This window comes from Engystomops pustulosus, chromosome 8, assembly GCF_040894005.1.
Source record: "Engystomops pustulosus chromosome 8, aEngPut4.maternal, whole genome shotgun sequence".
NCBI lineage: Eukaryota > Metazoa > Chordata > Amphibia > Anura > Leptodactylidae > Engystomops > Engystomops pustulosus.
This window is the reverse complement of record NC_092418.1, coordinates 104,219,944-104,246,727: the sequence shown is the minus strand read 5'-3', so window position 1 is coordinate 104,246,727 and position 26,784 is coordinate 104,219,944. Positions and strand designations below refer to the sequence as shown.

The following is a 26,784-nucleotide window of genomic DNA, read 5'->3' as shown; positions in this document are numbered from 1 at the left end:
CTATGGGGAGATCACTACATACAGATTATACACCACCACTAGGGGGAGCTCACTACATACAGATTATACATCACCACTAGGAGGAGCTCACTACATACAGATTATACACCACCTCTAGGGGGAGCTCACTACATACAGATTATACACCACCACTAGGGGAGGGTCACTACATACAGATTATACACCACTACTAGGGGGAGATCACTACATACAGATTATACACCACCACTAGGAGGAGATCACTACATACAGATTATACACCACCACTAGGAAGAGATCACTACATACAGATTATACACCACCACTATGGGGACATCACTACATACAGATTATACACCACCACTAGGGGGACATCACTACATACAGATTATACACCACCACTAGGGGGAGATCACTACATACAGATTATACACCACCACTAGGAGGAGATCACTACATACAGATTATACACCACCACTAGGGGGAGCTCACTACATACAGATTATACACCACCACTAGGGGGAGATCACTACATACAGATTATACACCACCACTAGGGGGAGATCACTACATACAGATTATACACCACCTCTAGGGGGAAATCACTACATATAGATTATATACCACCACTAGGAGGAGATCACTACATACATATTATACACCACCACTAGGGGGAGCTCACTACATACAGATTATACACCACCACTAGGGGGAGCTCACTACATACAGATTATACACCACCACTAGGGGGAGATCACTACATACAGATTATACACCATCACTAGGAAGAGATCACTACATACAGATTATACACCACCACTAGGGGGAGATCACTACATACAGATTATATACCACCACTAGGAAGAGATCACTACATACAGATTATACACCACCACTAGGGGGAGCTCACTACATACAGATTATACATCACCACTAGGAGGAGCTCACTACATACAGATTATACACCACCTCTAGGGGGAGCTCACTTCATACAGATTATACACCACCACTAGGGGGAGCTCACTACATACAGATTATACACCACCACTAGGGGGAGCTCACTACATACAGATTATACACCACCACTAGGAGGAGCTCACTACATACAGATTATACACCACCACTATGGGGAGATCACTACATACAGATTATACACCACCACTAGGGGGAGATCACTACATACAGATTATACACCACCACTAGGGGGAGATCACTACATACACATTATACACCACCACTAGGGGGGAGCTCACTACATACAGATTATACACCACCACTAGGAGGAGCTCACTACATACATATTATACACCACCACTAGGGGGAGATCACTACATACAGATTATACACCACCACTAGGAGGAGATCACTACATACAGATTATACACCACCACTAGGAGGAGCTCACTACATACAGATTATACACCACCACTAGGGGGGGATCACTACATACAGATTATACACCACCACTAGGGAGAGATCACTACATACAGATTATACACCACCACTAGGAGGAGATCACTACATACAGATTATATACCACCACTAGGAGGAGATCACTACATACATATTATACACCACCACTAGGGGGAGATCACTACATACAGATTATACATCACCACTAGGGGGAGCTCACTACATACAGATTATACACCACCACTAGGGAGAGCTCACTACATACAGATTCTACACCACCACTAGGGGGAGATCACTACATACACATTATACACCACCACTAGGGGGAGCTCACTACATACAGATTATACACCACCACTAGGGGGAGCTCACTACATACAGATTATACACCACCACTAGGGGGAGATCACTACATACAGATTATACACCACCACTAGGAGGAGATCTCTACATACAGATTATACACCACCACTAGGGGGCGCTCACTACATACAGATTATACACCACCACTAGGGGGAGATTGCTACATACAGATTATACACCACCACTAGGGGGAGATCACTACATACAGGTTATACACCACCACTAGGGGGAGATCACTACATACAGATTATACACCACCACTAGGGGGCGCTCACTACATACAGATTATATACCACCACTAGGGGGAGATCACTACATACAGATTATACACCACCACTAGGGGGCGCTCACTACATACAGATTATACACCACCACTAGGGGGAGATTGCTACATACAGATTATACACCACCACTAGGGGGAGATCACTACATACAGATTATACACCACCACTAGGGGGCGCTCACTACATACAGATTATACACCACCACTAGGGGGAGATCACTACATACAGATTATACACCACCACTAGGGGGAGATCACTACATACAGATTATACACCACCACTAGGAGGAGATCACTACATACAGATTATACACCACCACTAGGGGGAGATCACTACATACATATTATACACCACCACTAGGGGGAGATCACTACATACAGATTATACACCACCACTAGGGGGAGATCACTACATACAGATTATACACCACCACTAGGGGGAGCTCATTACATACAGATTATACACCACCACTAGGGGTAGCTCACTACATACAGATTATACACCACCACTAGGGGGAGATCACTACATACAGATTATACACCACCACTAGGGGGAGATCACTACATGCACACTTCCTCTGCTCTCTTTGACTTTAACCCTTTGTTGTCTTTGCAGTATTCCCGGCAGGTTGATGATCGCTTTGGCGCTTACGTTGCTTGTGCGTTTATCGTCTTCCTATTCGTGTGTTTCGTGCAGATCCTGATTGTTCCGCAGTGAGTAGGTTTATCTCTTCTCCCCTGTGAGAGCAGCTCAGTTATAGTTAGAGCTGAAATACAACAATATGAGACCCCCACCCCTGGGGGTCTTCTCGTGTATCCTTAGCCCCTCTCTCTGTGATTGCAGCTCCACCTTCATGCTGGGCTTCTATGTCTCCTGCTTCCTCATCCTGATCCTTGTGCTGAGCGTCTCCCTCATCTACTCCTGTATTAAGGTAAGTGGTGGCCCCTCCATCCCTTCCCCGGCTACATCAGCCCTTCCCCCAGCACTGCAGCCCCTCCCTTAGCATCGCAGCCCCCTCCCCCAGCTCCGCAGCCCTTCCCTCAGTAGCGCAGCCTTTCCCCCAGCTCCCCAGCCCCTTTCCCAGCACTGCAGCCCCTCCCCCAATACCACCACCCTTCCTTCAGTACCCCAGCTCTTCCCTCAGTACCACAGACCACCTCTCAGTAGCGCAGCCCCTCCTCCACCACCACAGCCCTTCTCTCAGTACCCCGGCCCTTCTCTCTGTACCCCGGCCCTTCTCTCTGTACCCCGGCCCTTTTCTCAGTCCCCCGGCCCTTCTCTCAGTACCCCGGCCCTTCTCTCAGTAGTGCGGTCCTTCTCTCTGTACCCCGGCCCTTCCCTCAGTACCCCGGCCCTTCTCTCAGTACCCCGGCCCTTCTCTCTGTACCCCGGCCCTTCTCTCTGTACCCCGGCCCTTCTCTCAGTACCCCGGCCCTTCTCTCAGTACCCCGGCCCTTCTCTCAGTACCCCGGCCCTTCTCTCTGTACCTCGGCCCTTCTCTCTGTACCTCGGCCCTTCTCTCAGTACCCCGGCCCTTCTCTCTGTACCCCGGCCCTTCTCTCAGTACCCCGGCCCTTCTCTCTGTACCCCGGCCCTTCTCTCAGTACCCCGGCCCTTCTCTCAGTACCCCGGCCCTTCTCTCAGTACCCCGGCCCTTCTCTCAGTACCCCGGCCCTTCTCTCAGTACCCCGGCCCTTCTCTCAGTACCCCGGCCCTTCTCTCTGTACCCCGGCCCTTCTGTCTGTACCCCGGCCCTTCTCTCAGTACCCCGGCCCTTCTCTCAGTACCCCGGCCCTTCTCTCAGTACCCCGGCCCTTCTCTCAGTACCCCGGCCCTTCTCTCAGTAGTGCGGTCCTTCTCTCAGTACCCCGGCCCTTCTCTCAGTAGTGCAGTCCTTCCCTCAGTACCCCGGTCCTTCTCTCAGTACCCCAGCCCTTATCTCAGTACCCCGGCCCTTCTCTCAGTACCCCTGCCCTTGTCTCAGTAGTGCGGTCCTTCTCTCAGTACCCCGGCCCTTCTCTCAGTAGTGCAGTCCTTCCCTCAGTACCCCGGTCCTTCTCTCAGTACCCCAGCCCTTATCTCAGTACCCCGGCCCTTGTCTCAGTAGTGCGGTCCTTCCCTCAGTACCCCGGCCCTTCTCTCAGTACCCCTGCCCTTGTCTCAGTAGTGCGGTCCTTCCCTCAGTACCCCGGCCCTTCTCTCAGTACCCCGGCCCTTCCCTCAGTACCCCGGCCCTTCTCTCAGTACCCCGGCCCTTCTCTCAGTACCCCGGCCCTTCTCTCAGTACCCCGGCCCTTCTCTCAGTACCCCGGCCCTACTCTCAGTACCCCGGCCCTTCTCTCAGTACCCCGGCCCTTCTCTCAGTACCCCGGCCCTTCTCTCAGTACCCCGGCCCTTCTCTCAGTAGTGCGGTCCTTCCCTCAGTACCCCGGCCCTTCCCTCAGTACCCCGGCCCTTCTCTCAGTACCCCGGCCCTTCTCTCAGTACCCCGGCCCTTCTCTCAGTACCCCGGCCCTTCTCTCAGTACCCCGGCCCTTCTCTCAGTACCCCGGCCCTTCTCTCAGTACCCCGGCCCTTCTCTCAGTACCCCGGCCCTTCTCTCAGTACCCCGGCCCTTCCCTCAGTACCCCGGCCCTTCCCTCAGTACCCCGGCCCTTCTCTCAGTACCCCGGCCCTTCTCTCAGTAGCGCAGCCCTTCCCTCAGTAGTACAGCATTTCCCTCAGTAGCGCAGCCCTTCCCTCAGTAGTACAGCATTTCCCTCAGTAGCGCAGCCCTTCCCTCAGTAGTACGGCATTTCCCTCAGTAGTACGGCATTTCCCTCAGTAGCGCGGCACTTCCCTCAGTAGTACAGCACTTCCCTCAGTAGCACAGCATTTCCCTCAGTAGTACAGCATTTCCCTCAGTAGCGCAGCCCTTACCTCAGTAGTACAGCATTTCCCTCAGTAGCGCAGCCCTTCCCTCAGTAGTACAGCATTTCCCTCAGTAGCGCGCCCCTTCCCTCAGTAGTACAGCATTTCCCTCAGTAGCGCAGCCCTTCCCTCAGTAGGACAGCATTTCCCTCAGTAGTACGGCATTTCCCTCAGTAGCGCAGCCCTTCCTTCAGTAGCACAGCATTTCCCTCAGTAGTACAGCATTTCCCTCAGTAGCGCAGCCCTTCCCTCAGTAGTACAGCATTTCCCTCAGTAGTACAGCATTTCCCTCAGTAGTACAGCATTTCCCTCAGTAGCGCAGCCCTTACCTCAGTAGTACAGCATTTCCCTCAGTAGCGCAGCCCTTCCCTCAGTAGTACAGCATTTCCCTCAGTAGCGCGCCCCTTCCCTCAGTAGCGTGCCCCTTCCCTCAGTAACGCAGCCCTTCCCTCAGTAGCGGAGCCATTCTCTCGGTAGCGCAGCATTTCTCTTGGTAGCGCAGCCCTTCCCTCGGTAGCGCAGCATTTCTCTCGGTAGCGCAGCCGTTGCACACAGCAGGACGTGAGACTAACTCGCTTATATGAGGAAACACTTGTTACAATGTGTCAGGGAAGGTAAGGTCCATCAGCCTGGCAAACTGTAACTGGGACTAACATGATTAGACTGTAAGCTCTTGGGCCCAGCGTCACCTCCTCTGCTTCCTTCCTGCAGCTCTTTCCATCTCCGCTCCAGACTTTGTCTAAGAAGATTGTACAGTCTCGGACTAACAGCACAGCGGTGGGGATCTGCACCATCATCCTCGTCTTCCTCTCCTCATTCATTAACATGGTAAGATTGGACACAGCTGAGGATCTGTCACAGTGGCTCAGACTCAGGTCACATCCAAAGCTCCACATCAGATTCTATGCTGCATTCACAGATCGGCTCTTACATCATGTGTTATACTCCAGTCACCCCCATAGCTGCGGTGACAGATCGGCTCTTACATCATGTTTTATACTCCAGTCACCCCCAGAGCTGCAGTCTCAGATCTGCTCTTACATCATGTGTTATACTCCAGTCACCCCCAGAGCTGCAGTCACAGATCTGCTCTTACATCATGTGTTATACTCCAGTCACCCCCAGAGCTGCAGTCACAGATCTGCTCTTACATCATGTGTTATACTCCAGTCACCCCCAGAGCTGCGGTCATAGATCGGCTCTTACATCATGTGTTATAATCCAGTCCCCGCAGAGCTGCGGTCACAGATCTGCTCTTACATCATGTGTTATACTCTAGTCACCCCCAGAGCTGCGGTAATAGATCGGCTCTTACATTATGGGGTCATTTACTAAGGGCCCGATTCGCGTTTTCCCGACGTGTTACCCGAATATTTCCGATTTGCGCCGATTTTCCCTGAATTGCCCCGGGATTTTGCCGCATGCGATCGGATTGTGGCGCATCGGCGCTGGCATGCACGCGGCGGAAATCGGGGGGCGTGGCCGAACAAAAACCCGACGGATTTGGAAAAACCGTCGCATTTAAAAAAAAAAAAAGTGTTGCTGGACACGCCCTTACCTGCACCCAGCGGAGGACGGCGAACTTGAGTGCATTCCGGCGGGCCTCGGGGAACTTCAGCGCAGCAACGCCACCTGGTGGACGTCGGAGGAACTACCTTAGTGAATCCTGGCCGGACCCGAATCCACCACAGAGAAAGCGCCGCTAGATCGCGAATGGACCGGGTAAGTAAATCTGCCCCTATGTGTTATACTCCAGTCACCCCTAGAGCTGCATCATGTGTTATACTCCAGTCATCCCCAGAGCTGCGGTCACCTCTGTCTTCCTTCCATCCTTGCAGTTCACGTGCAGCAGGACGGATCTGCGGAGATGTCTGGCTGTGGAGCACAATGTCCCCCTGAACAGTGTAACCCCATGTCTGGTGACCGCCCTGAACTACAGCCTGAGCACGGAGCGCGGCTTCTGTGGGGACCCGGCCCCCAGCTGTAACTTTCCAGAGGTAATGCCGGACCCCTGTAGCCGGAGATATCCTGAACACCAGGAGAAGACAGAGGGGTGCGGACAGATGGGTGTAGACAGACCTTTACCATTATCCCTGCAGCCGCGAGGCAGTGGCGACATGCAGGGGGCGGGGCCTCTTCCTGTATCACGGTCCCTGGTGACGCCCATTATACATGACTTGTATTGGGAGACGTTTTGGGGCTCAGGGAGAGCTCACACTTCGGCTTCTGTGGCTGGAGACATTTTCACTCTGTATTTCGTGAGTTATTAATGCAGGACAATAAATATTTAGCTTTTTATAGTAATTATAGTGATCACTTTCTTTAAAGGGAACCTTTCACCACATTTTCACATAAACAGCTAGTGACAGGTTCCTATAGAGCCCTAGTAACAGCAGCCGCTACATCCTCCATGCTGCTGCTGGGATTTCATGCGCTCAGATATGTGCATGGAGTACAGTTTGCTAATGTTAGGAGGCTAAAGGACCTGTGATGATGTCAGCCTGGTCACATGACATTAGCCCACGCCCTCTGCCTCGCTCTAGATATCTCTGGATATGACTCTGATCTGAGGAAAACAATTTTTTGATAAAACATCTAGTGGCAGGTTCCTATAGCGCCCTGACACCTTCTATATGTAAAAATGTGATGACACGTTCACTTTTAACGCAACATTTTGTGTTGCTATGAATGTGACTCCCCCTGCTGGTCAGTGCTGATCCTGCAGCTGCAGTCCTCACACTGCTCTGTTCTCTCCCTGCAGTACTTCACCGCCTGCATCCTCCTCACACTGCTGTTCTCTCCCTGCATCCTCCTCACACTGCTGTTCTCTCCCTGCATCCTCCTCACACTGCTGTTCTCTCCCTGCATCCTCCTCACACTGCTGTTCTCTCCCTGCAGCCTTCTCACACTGCTGTTCTCTCCCTGCATCCACCTCACACTGCTGTTCTCTCCCTGCATCCTCCTCACACTGCTGTTCTCTCCCTGCATCCTCCTCACACTGCTGCTCTCTACCTTCATCCTCCTCACACTGCTGCTCTCTACCTGCAGCCTCATCACACTACTGTTCTCTCCCTGCATCCTCCTCACACTGCTGTTCTCTCCCTGTATCCTCCTCACACTGCTGTTCTCTCCCTGCATCCTCCTCACACTGCTGTTCTCTACCTGCATCCCCCTCACACTGCTGTTCTCTCCCTGCATCCTCCTCACACTGCTGTTCTCTCCCTGCATCCTCCTCACACTGCTGTTCTATCCCTGCAGTACTTCACCTCCTGCATCCTCCTCACACTACTGTTCTCTCCCTGCATCCTCCTCACACTGCTGTTCTCTCCCTGCATCCTCCTCACACTGCTGTTCTCTCCCTGTATCCTCCTCACACTGCTGTTCTCTCCCTGCATCCTCCTCACACTGCTGTTCTCTCCCTGCAGCCTCATCACACTGCTGTTCTCTCCCTGCAGCCTCATCACACTGCTGTTCTCTCCCTGCATCCTCCTCACACTGCTGCTCTCTACCTTCATCCACCTCACACTGCTGCTCTCTACCTTCATCCTCCTCACACTGCTGCTCTCTACCTGCATCCCCCTCACACTGCTGTTCTATCCCTGCAGTACTTCACCTCCTGCATCCTCCTCACACTACTGTTCTCTCCTTGCATCCTCCTCACACTGTTGTTCTCTCCCTGCAGTACTCCATGTCCTGCTGCCTCCTCACACTGCTGTTCTCTCCCTGCAGTACTCCATGTCCTGCTGCCTCCTCACACTGCTGTTCTCTCCCTGCAGTACTCCATGTCCTGCTGCCTCCTCACACTGCTGTTCTCTCTCGGCAGTACTCCATGTCCTGCTGCCTCCTCACACTGTTGTTCTCTCCCTGCAGTACTTCACCTCCTGCATCCTCCTCACACTGCTGTTCTCTCCCTGCAGTACTCCATGTCCTGCTGCCTCCTCACACTGTTGTTCTCTCCCTGCAGTACTTCACCGCCTGCATCCTCCTCACACTGCTGTTCTCTCCCTGCATCCTCCTCACACTGCTGTTCTCTCCCTGCATCCTCCTCACACTGCTGTTCTCTCCCTGCATCCTCCTCACACTGCTGTTCTCTCCCTGCAGCCTCCTCACACTGCTGTTCTATCCCTGCATCCACCTCACACTGCTGTTCTCTCCCTGCATCCTCCTCACACTGCTGCTCTCTACCTTCATCCTCCTCACACTGCTGTTCTCTCCCTGCATCCTCCTCACACTGCTGTTCTCTCCCTGCATCCTCCTCACACTGCTGTTCTCTCCCTGCATCCTCCTCACACTGCTGCTCTCTACCTTCATCCTCCTCACACTGCTGCTCTCTACCTGCACACCTCACACTGCTGTTCTATCCCTGCAGTACTTCACCGCCTGCATCCTCCTCACACTGCTGTTCTCTCCCTGCATCTTCCTCACACTGCTGTTCTCTCCCTGCATCCTCCTCACACTGCTGTTCTCTCCCTGCATCCTCCTCACACTGCTGTTCTCTCCCTGCATCCTCCTCACACTGCTGTTCTCTCCCTGCATCCTCCTCACACTGCTGTTCTCTCCCTGCATCCTCCTCACACTGCTGTTCTCTCCCTGCATCCTCCTCACACTGCTGTTCTCTCCCTGCATCCTCCTCACACTGCTGCTCTCTACCTTCATCCTCCTCACACTGCTGCTCTCTACCTGCATCCCCCTCACACTGCTGTTCTATCCCTGCAGTACTTCACCTCCTGCATCCTCCTCACACTGCTGTTCTCTCCTTGCATCCTCCTCACACTGCTGTTCTCTCCCTGCAGTACTCCATGTCCTGCTGCCTCCTCACACTGCTGTTCTCTCCCTGCAGTACTCCATGTCCTGCTGCCTCCTCACACTGCTGTTCTCTCCCTGCAGTACTCCCATGTCCTGCTGCCTCCTCACACTGCTGTTCTCTCCCTGCAGTACTCCCATGTCCTGCTGCCTCCTCACACTGCTGTTCTCTCCCTGCAGTACTCCATGTCCTGCTGCCTCCTCACACTGCTGTTCTCTCCCTGCAGTACTCCATGTCCTGCTGCCTCCTCACACTGTTGTTCTCTGCCTGCAGTACTTCACCTCCTGCATCCTCCTCACACTGCTGTTCTCTCCCTGCAGTACTCCATGTCCTGCTGCCTCCTCACACTGCTCTGTTCTCTCCCTGCAGTACTTCACCTCCTGCATCCTCCTCAGCCTCCTCGCCTGCTCGGTCTTTCTCCAGATCAGCAGCATTGGGAAGCTCATCCTCCTGCTGATCATGGACCTGGTCTACGTCCTGATAGTGGAGATCCCGCAGGTGGCGCTCTTCGACAATGCAGATCTGTTGGTGGCGGCCAATGGGATGTGAGTAGAACTATTGGGGCGATCTGCTAGTTCAGGGCTGTTTGGGGTGGGAGACTCGTCTTGCTCCCGGTGTAATGCAGTGTATGGGGGGGGGGGGCGCCCTCTGGTGAGGAAGTGGTGGTACAGCGGTTACTAATCCTCTCTTCTTGTCTTCTAGTGATTTATCCAACTCCACCACAAACTGGTAAGAGAATGACCCGTGTGATACTGGATTATATCACACGCATGTTATACGGGATTAGATTACATGTTATATGGGATTATATTAAACACGTGTTATGCGGGACTAGATTACACGCGTGTTATACGGGATTAGATTACACACATTATACATGATTAGATTACACGCGTGTTATGCGGGATTAGATTACACGCGTGTTATGCGGGATTAGATTACACGCGTGTTATATGGAATTAGATTACATGCATGTTATACGGGATTAGATTACACACATGTTATGCGGGATTAGATTACACATGTGTTATGCGGGATTATATTACACGTATGGTATACGGGATTAGATTACACGCGTGTTATGCGGGATTAGATTACACACGTGTATTATACGGGATTAGATTACACACGTGTATTATACGGGATTAGATTACACACGTGATATGCGGGATTAGATTACACACGTGTTATGCGGGATTAGATTACACGTGTGTTATGCGGGATTAGATTACACGTGTGTTATGCGGGATTAGATTACACGCATGTTATACAGGATTAGATTACACGCGTGTTATGCGGGATTAGATTACACGTGTGTTATACCGGATTAAAATAGATTATGCCGGGGGCCTGTATCATGTTATTCTGTCCTTTTATTTTATTCAACCTCTGACCCTGGAGATTTATTCATCAATTTATCACGATTTTCAGAACTTGCAACTTTGCGAATCATAGATCACACAGACGCATCACACAGACGCATCACACAGACGCATGTATCACATCAGGTTCTGATGACCTGTGACCGCAGCAGAGGTCATGACCCTGACCCCATCTCCTTGTATCTGGCAGTACGGACGCCGCTCCCAGAGTCACCCTGAAGATCACTACTCCCATCATCATCAGCGTCTTTGTGCTGGCGCTCTACCTCCATGCGCAGCAGGTGGAGTCCACGGCACGGCTGGATTTCCTCTGGAAGTTGCAGGTACAAGGGGGGGCCACGGCATCACACACTGACCACAGGGGGCGCTGTGTCTGACGTGTCCCTTGTGTATCCCAGGCCACGGAGGAGAAGGAGGAGATGGAGGAGCTGCAGGCCTACAACCGCCGCCTGCTGCACAACATTCTCCCCAAGGACGTGGCTGCGCATTTCCTGGCGCGGGAGCGACGCAACGATGAGCTGTACTACCAGTCCTGCGAGTGCGTCGCCGTCATGTTCGCTTCCATCAGCAACTTCTCAGAATTCTACGTGGAGCTTGAGGCAAATAACGAGGGCGTGGAGTGTCTGCGCCTCCTCAACGAGATCATTGCCGACTTTGATGAGGTAATAGTGCGGGGGTGAGGACAGGGATCATGCACACAGTGATGTCACAGTACAGTATAATACAGCAATGTAACAGGGCATGTATAGCGCACACATCGACGTCACGGCGCACGTATAAGGCAGACAGTGATGTCACAGCCCATTTATAATGCACACAGTGATGTCACAGCCCATTTATAACGCACACAGTGATGTCACAGCCCATTTATAACGCACACAGTGACGTCACAGCGCAGTATAACGCACACAGCGATGTCACAGCGCAGTATAACGCACACAGTGAAGTCACAGCGCATGTATAACGCACGCAGTGATGTCACAGCGCACGTATAACGCACACAGTGATGTCACAGCCCAGGTATAACGCACACAGTGATGTCACAGCCCAGTATAACGCACACAGTGATGTCACAACGCAGTATAACGCACACAGTGATGTCACAGCCCGGTATAATGCACACAATGATGTCACAGCGCACGTATAACGCACACAGTGATGTCACAGCGCAGTATAACGCACACAGTGATGTCACAGCGCAGTATAATGCACACAGTGATGTCACAGCCCAGGTATAAAGCACACAGTGATGTCACGGCGCACGTATAACGCACACAGTGATGTCACAGCGCACGTATAACGCACACAGTGATGTCACAACGCAGTATAACGCACACAGTGACGTCACGGCGCACGTATAACGCACACAGTGACGTCACGGCGCAGTATAACGCACACAGTGACGTCACGGCGCACGTATAACGCACACAGTGACGTCACGGCGCACGTATAACGCACACAGTGACGTCACGGCGCACGTATAACGCACACAGTGACGTCACGGCGCACGTATAACGCACACAGTGACGTCACGGCGCACGTATAACGCACACAGTGACGTCACGGCGCACGTATAACGCACACAGTGACGTCACGGCGCACGTATAACGCACACAGTGACGTCACGGCGCACGTATAACGCACACAGTGACGTCACGGCGCACGTATAACGCACACAGTGACGTCACGGCGCACGTATAACGCACACAGTGACGTCACGGCGCACGTATAACGCACACAGTGACGTCACGGCGCACGTATAACGCACACAGTGACGTCACGGCGCACGTATAACGCACACAGTGACGTCACGGCGCACGTATAACGCACACAGTGACGTCACGGCGCACGTATAACGCACACAGTGACGTCACGGCGCACGTATAACGCACACAGTGACGTCACGGCGCACGTATAAGGCACACAGTGACGTCACGGCGCACGTATACCGCACACAGTGACGTCACATCGCACGTATACCGCACACAGTGACGTCACATCGCACGTATAACGCACACAGTGACGTCACAGCGCAGTATAACGCACACAGTGACGTCACAGCGCAGTATAACGCACACAGTGACGTCACAGCGCACGTATAACGCACACAGTGACGTCACAGCGCACGTATAACGCACACAGTGACGTCACAGCGCACGTATAACGCACACAGTGACGTCACAGCGCACGTATAACGCACACAGTGACGTCACAGCGCAGTATAACGCACACAGTGACGTCACAGCGCAGTATAACGCACACAGTGACGTCACAGCGCAGTATAACGCACACAGTGACGTCACAGCGCAGTATAACGCACACAGTGACGTCACAGCGCAGTATAACGCACACAGTGACGTCACAGCGCACGTATAATGCACACAGTGACGTCACAGCGCACGTATAATGCACACAGTGACGTCACAGCGCACGTATAATGCACACAGTGATGTCACAGCGCACGTATAATGCACACAGTGATGTCACAGCGCATGTATAATACGCAGGGTTATTTAGCTGTTGTGTTTGGCTCCTGAGTCTCCTTACTTATGGCACCATCTAGTGGTGGCCTGATGTAACTGCCTCCTCGGTTACAGATCATCAGTGAGGACGAGTTTCGGCAGCTGGAGAAGATCAAGACCATCGGCAGCACCTACATGGCGGCGTCAGGACTCAACGACACGACCTACGACAAGGCGGGAAAGTCCCACATCAAAGCCCTGGCCGACTACGCCATGAGACTGATGGATCAGATGAAATACATCAACGAGCATTCATTCAACAACTTCCAGATGAAGATAGGTGCGTGCAGAGCGGGATCATACAGAGAAGTAGGGGATCATACAGAGCAGGAGGAGGGGAACATACAGAGCAGGAGGAGGGGAACATACAGAGCAGGAGGAGGGGAACATACAGAGCAGGAGGAGGGGAACAGGAACATACAGAGCAGGAGGAGGGGAACATACAGAGCAGGAGGAGGGGAACATACAGAGCAGGAGAGGAGGGGATCATACAGAGCAGGAGGAGGGGGATCATACAGAGCAGGAGGAGGATGGGATCATACAGAGCAGGAGGAGGGGAACATACAGAGCAGGAGGAGTAGGAGGATGGGATCATACAGAGCAGGAGGAGGGGAACATACAGAGCAGGAGGAGTAGGAGGATGGGATCATACAGAGCAGGATGAGGGGAACATACAGAGCAGGAGGAGTAGGAGGATGGGATCATACAGAGCAGGAGGAGGAGGATGGGATCATACAGAGCAGGAGGAGGAGGATGGGATCATACAGAGCAGGAGGAGGAGGAGGGGATCATACAGAGCAGGAGGAGGAGGAGGGGATCATACAGAGAGAGCAGGAGGAGGGGATCATACAGAGAGAGCAGGAGGAGGGGATCATACAGAGAGAGCAGGAGGAGGGGATCATACAGAGCAGCAGGAGGAGGAGGATGGGATCATACAGAGCAGGAGGATGGGATCATACAGAGCAGGAGGAGGGGAACATGCAAAGCAGGAGGAGGGGATCATACAAAACAGCAGGAGGAGGGGAACATACAGAGCAGGAGGAGGAGGGGATCATACAGAGGAGGAGGAGGGGATCATACAGAGGAGGAGGAGGGGATCATACAGAGGAGGAGGAGGGGATCATACAGAGCAGGAGGAGGGGATCATACAGAGCAGGAGGGGATCATACAGAGCAGGAGGAGGGGATCATACAGAGCAGGAGGAGGGGATCATACAGAGCAGGAGGAGGGGATCATACAGAGCAGGAGGAGGGGATCATACAGAGCAGGAGGAGGGGATCATACAGAGCAGGAGGAGGGGATCATACAGAGCAGGAGGAGGAGGAGGGGAACATACAGAGGAGGAGGGGAACATACAAAACAGCAGGAGGAGGGGAACATACAGAGCAGGAGGAGGGGAACATACAGAGCAGGAGGAGGAGGATGAGATCATACAGAGCAGGAGGATGGGAACATACAGAGCAGGAGGAGGAGGATGGGATCATACAGAGCAGGAGGAGGGAAACATACAGAGCAGGAGGAGGAGGAGGGGATCATACAAAACAGCAGGAGGAGGGGAACATACAGAGCAGGAGGAGGGGATCATACAGGTGATCTGTCAAATGTTAATCCACAGGACTGAACATGGGGCCGGTGGTTGCTGGGGTGATTGGAGCCCGGAAACCCCAGTACGATATTTGGGGAAACACGGTAAATGTGGCGAGCCGCATGGACAGCACAGGGGTCCCTGAGAGGATACAGGTAGGTGCTGCTCAGGTGTGTGTACATGTGTGGGTGAGGTGGGTGCTGCTCAGGTGTGTGTTCATGTGTGGGTGAGGTGGGTGCTGCTCAGGTGTGTGTACATGTGCGGGTGCTGCTCAGGTAGGTACATGTGAGGCTGAGGTGTACATGTGCGGGTGAGGTAGGTGCTGTAGGTAGGTAGAGGCTGAGCTGTGGTTACTGTTGCAGGTGACATCGGACCTTCAGCAGGTCCTGTCGGGCTGTAACTACTCCCTGGAGTGCCGGGGGGTGGTCAAGGTCAAAGGTAAAGGAGAAATGACGACCTACTTCCTGAATCACGGCCCCTCCAGCAGTTAGCGCAACGGGAGAAGCTCCGCCCTCACCGAGCATCGGAGCCACGGGCACAGAGCCACGAGGCTGCCAGCGGCTCCAGCACCAAAGATCCGGATCCTCGTAGGGAGCAGCGCAGGACGGGATTATTTATTACAGCCGCTCATTGATTTCCTCTATGAAGGAAGGACGACAGGAATGTATGCTGGTACCAGACCCGATGCTGCAGGGGCCACCGGAACCGTCCACGGGGAACACCCCCTCCCCCGGCACCAGCAATGGATCAGGACGTCTCTTAATCCGGATGGGAATATTCTGGTTTCTGCCCTGTAACACGTAAACCTGACATGAACCTGTTGCCATAGAGATCAGTGTGGCCCCTCCCCCCACGGGTCACAGGTTCACCTCCGCCCCGGGAAGATCTGCACTTTTTGTAATTTTATTTTGTAATATTTTTGCCTGGGAAAAAAAAACCCTAAACCACAGATGATATATTTTGTAAATTGTATACAAAGGACGAGAGCAACCGACCCGCATCCACCCTGTACAGAACCAGGCGCCGCTCATCTCCTCCGGTGTTACTCTGGTTACAGACGCGGCAGCTTTACAGGAGGCACAGTATATACCGCACAGTGACCTGCTCCCCGTATACCGTAATATACCGCATCATGTAACATAAGTAATACACCGCGCACCGTAACATGCGTAATATACTACAGCACACCGTAACATATGTAATACACAGCGCACCGTAACACGGGTAATACACCGCACACCGTAATATACCGCACACGGTAACATATGTAATACACAGCGCACCGTAACACGGGTAATACACCGCGCACCATAACGCGCGTAATACACCACGCACCGTAACACGCGTAATACACCACGCACCGTAACACGCGTACTGCTGCAGGCGTCTGCTGGCAGTGAAGGGGTTACTGCCTCCTGTGAAGCCGCCAGGTCTCTCATTACGCTTCCGCACGTCTCTAGAGATTTCTGGGACTTTTCTTGTAATATTTATATTGCACATATTTAAACAGCACCATCTGGGCCACACCCCCGCGGGACCGCAGGCCCCTCCCCCGCACTGCACCGGGGCATCACTCACATCGGCGACGTCTTTTGTTGGTTATTTGGTGCAGCGTTGATTTCCCATGGAAACTACATCTACATTAAATGCTGTTTTACTGGAGTCAGTGCAGACGAGTAGTCACTGGAGGGGGGAGGGGGCAAGGACCCAACATTTCATACTCTAATCCCATCTAGAGCTGCACAAAAAATTACTGTAGCTGCTTCCCTGTAGATGGCAGGAGCAGATTTGATGTTACTAATGAAGACACAATGGGGCAGATTCATCAAGCAGTCCTATTGGCAACCAATCACAGCTCCCTTTTAAAATATTCATGAGCACTGGTAAAATGAAAGCTGAGCTGTGATTGGTTGCCATGGGCAAGTACAGTCATGGCCATAAGTTTTCAGAATGACACAAATATTATATTGTCACATGATGTGTTGCCCTCTGGTTTGTCAGATGTTTTTATCACATACAGAAATACAAGTAGAGATAACCATGGTTAACAGAAGAGAAACAATGATGTCAGCCTCTAGACAGATTGATCTCCAGCCCTGTCCTCATCAGCACCCGCACCTGTGTTACTGGAGACATCACTGACACCATGGCAGCTGCTCCTTTTAAGGCGCCTGCAATGAAGTTGAAATGTGTTTTTGGGGAAAAAGTTCATTTTCTAGGCAAATATTGACTTTGTAATTAATTGTTGTTAATCTGATCCCTCTGTATAACATTCTGGAGTATATGCAAATTGCCATTATAAAACCCGATGCAGTAGACTTTGTAAAACTTAACATTTGTATCATTCTCAAAACTTATGGCCATGAATGTAGAAATATTGTGACTTTCAGAAAGCTTGATATACTGCCCCAATGTTCAAGAAGCAAAGACCCTGGAGGTGACATTCGACCTCCACAACCCCTCCGGGGGGCGCTCCCTCTCCGGGGGGGGATATAGCACATACATGTACTGGTAATACTCCCCTCCTCCTCCGGGGGGCGCTCCCTCTCCGGGGGGATATAGCACATACATGTACTGGTAATGCTCCCCTCCTCCTCCGGGGGGCGCTCCCTCTCCGGGGGGATATAGCACATACATGTACTGGTAATGCTCCCCTCCTCCTCCGGGGGGCGCTCCCTCTCCGGGGGGATATAGCACATACATGTACTGGTAATGCTCCCCTCCTCCTCCGGGGGGCGCTCCCTCTCCGGGGGGATATAGCACATACATGTACTGGTAATGCTCCCCTCCTCCTCCGGGGGGCGCTCCCTCTCCGGGGGGATATAGCACATACATGTACTGGTAATGCTCCCCTCCTCCTCCGGGGGGCGCTCCCTCTCCGGGGGGATATAGCACATACATGTACTGGTAATGCTCCCCTCCTCCTCCGGGGGGCGCTCCCTCTCCGGGGGGATATAGCACATACATGTACTGGTAATGCTCCCCTCCTCCTCCGGGGGGCGCTCCCTCTCCGGGGGGATATAGCACATACATGTACTGGTAATACTCCCCTCCTCCTCCGGGGGGCGCTCCCTCTCCGGGGGGATATAGCACATACATGTACTGGTAATGCTCCCCTCCTCCTCCGGGGGGCGCTCCCTCTCCGGGGGGATATAGCACATACATGTACTGGTAATACTCCCCTCCTCCTCCGGGGGGCGCTCCCTCTCCGGGGGGATATAGCACATACATGTACTGGTAATACTCCCCTCCTCCTCCGGGGGGCGCTCCCTCTCCGGGGGGATATAGCACATACATGTACTGGTAATACTCCCCTCCTCCTCCGGGGGGCATAGCACATACATGTACTGGTAATACTCCCCTCCTCCTCCGGGGGGCGCTCCCTCTCCGGGGGGATATAGCACATACATGTACTGGTAATACTCCCTCCTCCTCCGGGGGGCGATCCCTCTCCGGGGGGATATAGCACATACATGTACTGGTAATAGTCCCTCCTCCTCCAGGGGGCGCTCCCTCTCCGGGGGGATATAGCACATACATGTACTGGTAATAGTCCCTCCTCCTCCGGGGGGCATAGCACATACATGTACTGGTAATACTCCCCTCCTCCTCCGGGGGGCGCTCCCTCTCCGGGGGGATATAGCACATACATGTACTGGTAATACTCCCTCCTCCTCCGGGGGGCGCTCCCTCTCCGGGGGGATATAGCACATACATGTACTGGTAATAGTCCCTCCTCCTCCAGGGGGCGCTCCCTCTCCGGGGGGATATAGCACATACATGTACTGGTAATAGTCCCTCCTCCTCCGGGGGGCGCTCCCTCTCCGGGGGGATATAGCACATACATGTACTGGTAATACTCCCCTCCTCCTCCGGGGGGCGCTCCCTCTCCGGGGGGATATAGCACATACATGTACTGGTAATACTCCCCTCCTCCTCCAGGGGGCGCTCCCTCTCCGGGGGGATATAGCACATACATGTACTGGTAATACTCCCTCCTCCTCCGGGGGGCGCTCCCTCTCCGGGGGGATATAGCACATACATGTACTGGTAATACTCCCCTCCTCCTCCGGGGGGCGCTCCCTCTCCGGGGGGATATAGCACATACATGTACTGGTAATACTCCCTCCTCCTCCGGGGGGCGCTCCCTCTCCGGGGGGATATAGCACATACATGTACTGGTAATGCTCCCCTCCTCCTCCGGGGGGCGCTCCCTCTCCGGGGGGATATAGCACATACATGTACTGGTAATACTCCCTCCTCCTCCGGGGGGCGCTCCCTCTCCGGGGGGATATAGCACATACATGTACTGGTAATACTCCCCTCCTCCTCCGGGGGGCGCTCCCTCTCCGGGGGGATATAGCACATACATGTACTGGTAATACTCCCCTCCTCCTCCGGGGGGCGCTCCCTCTCCGGGGGGATATAGCACATACATGTACTGGTAATACTCCCTCCTCCTCCGGGGGGCGCTCCCTCTCCGGGGGGATATAGCACATACATGTACTGGTAATACTCCCTCCTCCTCCGGGGGCGCTCTCTCTTTGGGGACACGTAGCACAGGACGAGATCTGAACACATTTGGTTTATTGTTACAATGTCGCTGCCTTACAAAGGCAATAACGTAAAAGGAAAATTACACCGAGTGCAGCAACTGTGCCGCAACCGCTCCTGTGTGAAGTCACAGAGGCAAATAAAAGGCAGGTATGAGGACTCAGCCCCGCCCCCAGCAGCAGAGGGCGGGGTCAGACGTTATAGTCGGGCGATTTACTCTGTGGCTGTCGCAGTCGGATCTGCAGGGTGGTGACCGCTCCGACAGTGACGTGGAAGAAGAGCTGCCACAGCGTCCGCTGCTCATGCACGTACAAGTTACACAGGCAGAGCAGCCCGAACGCCAGGAACGACTTCATATTCCTCCAACTCGTGCAGCACAAGAACAGGTAACACTGAAACAGAAAGACAGACCCTCAACATCTGCACAGAGCAACAGAAAAGACCAGCACAAGGGGCCGAAGATGTAAAATCGGACCGGCCATGTAACCCACTGGGGAAAATCCCAGGGGCCGACTGGCCTGGGGCTAGTGGTGGTGTATAATCTGTATGTAGTGATCTCCCCCTAGTGGTGGTGTATAATCTGTATGTAGTGATCTCCCCCTAGTGGTGGTGTATAATCTGTATGTAGTGAGCTCCCCCTAGTGGTGGTGTATTATCTGTATGTAGTGATCTCCCCCTAGTGGTGGTGTATAATGTGTATGTAGTGATCTCCCCCTAGTGGTGGTGTATAATGTGTATGTAGCGATCTCCCCCTAGTGGTGGTGTATAATGTGTATGTAGCGATCTCCCCCTAGTGGTGGTGTATAATGTGTATGTAGCGATCTCCCCCTAGTGGTGGTGTATAATCTGTATGTAGTGAGCTCCCCCTAGTGGTGGTGTATAATCTGTATGTAGTGATCTCCCCCTAGTGGTGGTGTATAATCTGTATGTAGTGATCTCCCCCTAGTGGTGGTGTATAATCTGTATGTAGTGAGCTCCCCCTAGTGGTGGTGTATAATCTGTATGTAGTGATCTCCTCCTAGTGGTGGTGTATAATGTGTATGTAGTGAGCTCCCCCTAGTGGTGGCGTATAATCTGTATGTAGTGATCTCCCCCTAGTGGTGGCGTATAATCTGTATGTAGTGAGCTCCTCCTAGTGGTGATGTATAATCTGTATGTAGTGATCTCCCCCTAGTGGTGGTGTATAATCTGTATGTAGTGATCTCCTCCTAGTGGTGGTGTATAATGTGTATGTAGTGAGCTCCCCCTAGTGGTGGTGTATAATCTGTATGTAGTGAGCTCCCCCTAGTGGTGGCGTATAATCTGTATGTAGTGAGCTCCTCCTAGTGGTGATGTATAATCTGTATGTAGTGATCTCCCCCTAGTGGTGGTGTATAATCTGTATGTAGGGATCTCCTCCTAGTGGTGGTATATAATCTGTATGTAGTGAGCTCCCCCTAGTGGTGGTGTAGAATCTGTATGTAGTGATCTCCCCCTAGTGGTGGTGTATAATCTGTATGTAGTGATCTCCCCCTAGTGGTGGTGTATAATCTTTATGTAGTGAGCTCCCCCTAGTGGTGGTGTATAATCTGTATGTAGTGATCTCACCCTAGTGGTGGTGTATAATCTGTATGTAGTGATCTCCCCCTAGTGGTGGTGTATAATCTGTATGTAGTGATCTCCCCCTAGTGGTGGTGTACAATCTGTATGTAGTGATCTCCTCCTAGTGGTGGTGTATAATCTGTATGTAGTGATCTCCCCCTAGTGGTGGTGTATAATCTGTATGTAGTGATCTCCCCCTAGTGGTGGTGTATAATCTGTATGTAGTGATCTCCCCCTAGTGGTGGTGTATAATCTGTATGTAGTGATCTCCCCCTAGTGGTGGTGTATAATCTGTATGTAGTGATCTCCCCCTAGTGGTGGTGTATAATCTGTATGTAGCGAGCTCCCCCTAGTGGTGGTGTATAATCTGTATGTAGCAATCTCCCCCTAGTGGTGGTGTATAATCTGTATGTAGTGAGCGCCCCCTAGTGGTGGTGTATAATCTGTATGTAGTGATCTCCCCCTAGTGGTGGTGTATAATCTGTATGCAGTGATCTCCTCCTAGTGGTGGTGTATAATCTGTATGTAGTGAGCTTCCCCTAGTGGTGGTGTATAATCTGTATGTAGTGATCTCCCCCTAGTGGTGGTGTATAATCTGTATGTAGTGACCTCCCATTAGTGGTGGAGCATAATCTGTATGTAGTGATCTCCCCCTAGTGGTGGTGTATAATCTGTATGTAGTGAGCTCCCCCTAGTGGTGGTGTATAATCTGTATGTAGTGAGCTCCCCCTAGTGGTGGTGTATAATCTGTATGTAGTGATCTCCCCCTAGTGGTGGTGTATAATCTGTATGTAGTGAGCTCCCCCTAGTGGTGGTGTATAATCTGTATGTAGTGACCTCCCCCTAGTGGTGGAGCATAATCTGTGATGTCTGTGCTGTTACCTGGTACAGGCAGGCGGCTGTTCCTAAGAAGAAGGCAATGACACAGCTGACATCTTCATCGCTCTGCAATACAAACAGTGACAGTAAGGCCCTGGTGTCCCTGGCTGGGTGGGATGTATAGCTATATGTCCTTATAGACAACTATAGGCGCCCGGCGGTGGCTCTGTACCCTGCACGTGGAGGAGACGCTCCATCCTTCCCTGTATGTACAGCTGGGGGCTATGGAGAGGGGAGGGCTGAGAAGAGCGCTCCTCCACACTTCCAGCCCCCCCCTTCACCTTCGGCAATTATAACCCCCTGCATGCTCCATTCACTTCTATGGGAGTATGGAGGTCAGAGGAATCTATGTGCATGCTGGGAGTTGTAGTGGTGGCCACAGACGAAACGTAGTAGAGTTACCCTGTACAGGCCACCTCTATGCTGTGCACCATTTCTCTATAGGGGGTATAGTTATATGACTAGAAGGATGACGCCCCCTATGGCCCGGATGCAGTACCTGCAGGAGACTCTCCATGGAGTGGAATCCCCGGATGAGGTTGAGTCCGGCGCACAGGAGGCTGAGCAGACACGAGATGATCCCGGGCAGGGTGAGGGGCTCCAGCCTCTGGTGGGGGGCTGCAGAGAGAGACAAGAGACCCTACAATCATGAGGTGATGTCCTACAGAGCGCTGCCACCAGCAGAGGGGGCTGTACTGTAGTCTCATGTCCCCTCCCCCTGTAAAGCTCATCAGGGACCCCCTCACCGATGCCCTTGTAGGGGGGGTCTCTGCGGTGGTTGATCCCGTTCTCCAGGCCCAGCTCCTGCAGGGAGATGTGGTAGGGGGGCCGCAGCCGGATCTCTGTCTGCATGTCAGCGAGGTTCACCCTGGTGGTCAGCGACCGCGGGTTGTTGTATCTCTGCTTCGTCTTCTGGATGAAATTATCTGTGTGGGTAAAGACGTAATTTACTAGAAAGTATCCGGACCCCTATCTGGCGGCAGGACCCCGCACATCTGTGTGCACCCCCTGCTCTCCATGTGTCATCCTGCAGCAGGACCCTGCATCTGTGTGCACCTCCTGCTCTCCATGTGTCCTACTGCAGCAAGACCCCACACATCTGTGTGCACCCCCTGCTCTCCATGTGTCCTACTGCAGCAGGACCCCTCACATCTGTGTGCACCCCCTGCTCTCCATGTGTCCTACTGCAGCAGGACCCCTCACATCTGTGTGCACCCCCTGCTCTCCATGTGTCCTACTGCAGCAGGACCCCTCACATCTGTGTGCACCCCCTGCTCTCCATGTCTCATACTTTAGCAGGACCCCTCACATCTGTGTGCACCCCCTGCTCTCCATGTGTCCTACTTCAGCAGGACCCCTCACATTTGTGTGCACCCCCTGCTCTCCATGTGTCATCCTGCAGCAGGACCCCTCACATCTGTGTGCACCCCCTGCTCTCCATGTGTCATCCTGCAGCAGGACCCCTCACATCTGTGTGCACCCCCTGCTCTCCATGTGTCCAACTGCAGCAGGACCCCTCACATCTGTGTGCACCCCCTGCTCTCCATGTGTCCAACTGCAGCAGGACCCCGCAAATCTGTGTGCACCCCCTGCTCTCCATGTGTCATCCTGCAGCAGGACCCTTCACATCTGTGTGCACCCCCTGCTCTCCATGTGCCCTACTGCAGCAGGACCCCGCACATCTGTGTGCACCCCCTACTTTCCATGTGTCATACTACAGCAGGACCCCGCACATCTGTGTGCACCCCCTGCTCTCCATGTGTCATACTACAGCAGGACCCCTCACATCTGCGTGCACCCCCTGCTCTCCATGTGTCATACTACAGCAGGACCCCGCACATCTGTGTGCACCCCCTGCTCTCCATGTGCCCTACTGCAGCAGGACCCCGCACATCTGTGTGCACCCCCTGCTCTCCATGTGTCATCCTGCAGCAGGACCCCGCACATCTGTGTGCACCCCCTGCTCTCCATGTGTCATACTACAGCAGGACCCCTCACATCTGTGTGCACCCCCTGCTCTCCATGTGTCATCCTGCAGCAGGACCCCTCACATCTGTGTGCACCCCCTGCTCTCCATGTGTCATACTACAGCAGGACCCCTCACATCTGTGTGCACCCCCTGCTCTCCATGTGTCATCCTGCAGCAGGACCCCTCACATCTGTGTGCACCCCCTGCTCTCCATGTGTCATCCTGCAGCAGGACCCCTCACATCTGTGTGCACCCCCTGCTCTCCATGTGTCATCCTGCAGCAGGACCCCTCACATCTGTGTGCACCCCCTGCTCTCCATGTGTCATACTACAGCAGGACCCCACACATCTGTGTGCGCCCCCAGAACATGCAATGCCCCCTGCTCTCTATATATTATACTGCTGCACGGATATCACTCACCAAACTCGATGAAGGAGTAGGGGCGGATGGCGGAGTTGATGTGCAGCATCTCGTATGTGCTGATGAACTCTCTCTGCAGCTCATCCAGGAAGCAGAAGGCGAGGACACTGGGATAACTCTCCGAGCACAACATCATGTAGCTGACCCCCAGCGAGCTGATGAAACTGCAACGGGACAGGGGGCACACACATCCGTCATTTACAAACACTGCAGGACTACAAGAAGCAGCACTACCGGGGAGATACAGAGGTGTAATGATGGGGGGATATATATAGAGGTGCAATGATGGGGGGGGGATATATAGAGGTGTAATGATGGGGGGATATATAGATGTGTAATGATGGGGGGATATATAGAGGTGTAATGATGGGGGGATATATAGAGGTGTAATGATGGGGGATATATATAGAGGTGTAACGATGGGGGGATATATAGAGGTGTGACGATGGGGGGATACATAGAGGTGTGACGATGGGGGGATATATAGAGGTGTGACGATGGGGGGATATATAGAGGTGTGACGATGGGGGGATATATAGAGGTGTGACGATGGGGGGATATATAGAGGTGTAATGATGGGGGGATATATAGAGGTGTAATGATGGGGGGATATATAGAGGTGTAATGATGGGGGGATATATAGAGGTGTAATGATGGGGGGTATATAGAGGTGTAATGATGGGGGATATATAGAGGTGGTGGGGGGATATATAGAGGTGTAATGATGGGGGGGATATATAGAGGTGTGATGATGGGGGGATATAGAGGTGTGAATGATGGGGGGGGGGGATATATAGAGGTGTAATGATGGGGGGATATATAGAGGTGTAATGATGGGGGGATATATAGAGGTGTGATGATGGGGGATATGATATATAGAGGTGTGATGATGGGGGATATATAGAGGTGTGATGATGGGGGGGATATATAGAGGTGTAATGATGGGGGGATATATAGAGGTGTAATGATGGGGGGATATATAGAGGTGTAATGATGGGGGATATATAGAGGTGTGATGATGGGGGATATATAGAGGTGTAATGATGGGGGATATATAGAGGTGTAATGATGGGGGGGATATATAGAGGTGTAATGATGGGGGGATATATAGAGGTGTAATGATGGGGGATATATAGAGGTGTAATGATGGGGGGATATATAGAGTGTAATGATGGGGGGGATATATAGAGGTGTAATGATGGGGGGATATATAGAGGGTGATGATGGGGGATATATAGAGTGTAATGATGGGGGAATATAATGATGAACCCTTTATCCATCAGTTTTTCACACACTCTTATACCATCATGTTTTCACACACTTCTTAGTCATCATTTTTTTTCACACACTCTTAACTTTACTCTTATTACCATCATTGTTTCACACACTCTTATACCATCAGTTTTCACACACTCTTATACCACATTTTCACACACTCTTATTACCATCATTTTTTCACACACTCTTATACCATCATTTTTCACACAACTCTTATTACCATCATTTTCACACATCTTATACCATCAGTTTTTCACACCTCTTATACATCATTTTCACACACTCTTATACCATCAGTTTTTCACTCACTCTTATACCATCATTTTTCACACACGTCTTATACCATCATTTCACACACTCTTATCCATCATTTTTCACACACTCTTATACCATCAGTTTTCACACACTCTGATACCATCTTTTTCACACACTCTTATACCATCATTTTTCACACACTCTTATACCATCATTTTTCACACACTCTTATACCCATCATTTTTCACACACTCTTATTACCATCATTTCACACACTCTTATTACCATCATTTTTCACACACTCTTATTACCATCAATTTTCACACACTCTTATTACATCATTTTTTTTTCACACACTCTTATACCAGCATTTTTCACACACTCTTATACCATCATTTTCACACAACACCCCCTATCTATCCACCCCCCCCCTTCTTCTTCTTCCCCTCTCTCTCACCCACCCTTATCTCAAAACACACCCCCCCACCAACCCCCACACACACACCACCCCACCAACCCCACACACACACCCCCCCACCAATCCTCTCCACACACACGACCCCCTCACCAATCCCCCACCACACACACGCCCCCCATCCAACCCC

At 52.3% G+C, this 26,784-nt stretch overlaps 2 protein-coding genes across 6 annotated transcripts in view; one reads left to right on the top strand and one right to left on the bottom strand.

Moving 5' to 3' along the window:
• The window catches only part of ADCY5 (adenylate cyclase 5), a 74,082-nt gene extending 57,824 nt beyond the window's left edge, over positions 1 to 16,258 (top strand). For 4 of the 5 annotated variants that reach the window (XM_072122086.1, XM_072122088.1, XM_072122091.1 and 1 more), the window contains exons 11-21: positions 2,655 to 2,752; positions 2,883 to 2,970; positions 5,661 to 5,777; positions 6,788 to 6,946; positions 10,123 to 10,298; positions 10,456 to 10,482; positions 11,326 to 11,458; positions 11,534 to 11,797; positions 13,733 to 13,937; positions 15,273 to 15,397; positions 15,605 to 16,258. In XM_072122086.1, coding sequence (XP_071978187.1) covers positions 2,655 to 2,752; positions 2,883 to 2,970; positions 5,661 to 5,777; positions 6,788 to 6,946; positions 10,123 to 10,298; positions 10,456 to 10,482; positions 11,326 to 11,458; positions 11,534 to 11,797; positions 13,733 to 13,937; positions 15,273 to 15,397; positions 15,605 to 15,733 — 1,521 coding nt within the window. In that variant the 3' untranslated portion in view covers positions 15,734 to 16,258. Of the gene's footprint in view, positions 1 to 2,654; positions 2,753 to 2,882; positions 2,971 to 5,660; positions 5,778 to 6,787; positions 6,947 to 10,122; positions 10,299 to 10,455; positions 10,483 to 11,325; positions 11,459 to 11,533; positions 11,798 to 13,732; positions 13,938 to 15,272; positions 15,451 to 15,517; positions 15,579 to 15,604 lie in introns of those variants that run through there. The other variant, XM_072122087.1, reaches the window with a different exon arrangement.
• Positions 16,259 to 19,812: 3,554 nt separating this feature from the next.
• SEC22A (SEC22 homolog A, vesicle trafficking protein) lies at positions 19,813 to 24,813 on the bottom strand. Its single transcript, XM_072120210.1, has 5 exons — positions 24,647 to 24,813; positions 23,003 to 23,182; positions 22,756 to 22,874; positions 22,260 to 22,322; positions 19,813 to 20,188 (listed from the first exon to the last, which is right to left on the bottom strand). Exons 1-5 carry the CDS (start codon positions 24,780 to 24,782, stop codon positions 19,988 to 19,990), a joined length of 699 nt encoding a protein of 232 aa, XP_071976311.1. The 5' UTR covers positions 24,783 to 24,813; the 3' UTR covers positions 19,813 to 19,987.
• Positions 24,814 to 26,784: the final 1,971 nt, after the last annotated feature.

What these genes read in the sequence shown, in the direction of transcription:
- SEC22A (XM_072120210.1), bottom strand. Translation starts at nt 24,782, where the DNA reads ATGATGTTGTGCTCGGAGAGTTATCCCAGTGTCCTCGCCTTCTGCTTC. An exon ending in CTACTCCTTCATCGAGTTTG is followed by an intron (nt 23,183 to 24,646) that starts GTGAGTGATATC and finishes TTACCCACACAG; the next exon opens with ATAATTTCATCCAGAAGACG. An exon ending in CCCCCCCTACAAGGGCATCG is followed by an intron (nt 22,875 to 23,002) that starts GTGAGGGGGTCC and finishes CTCTCTCTGCAG; the next exon opens with CCCCCCACCAGAGGCTGGAG.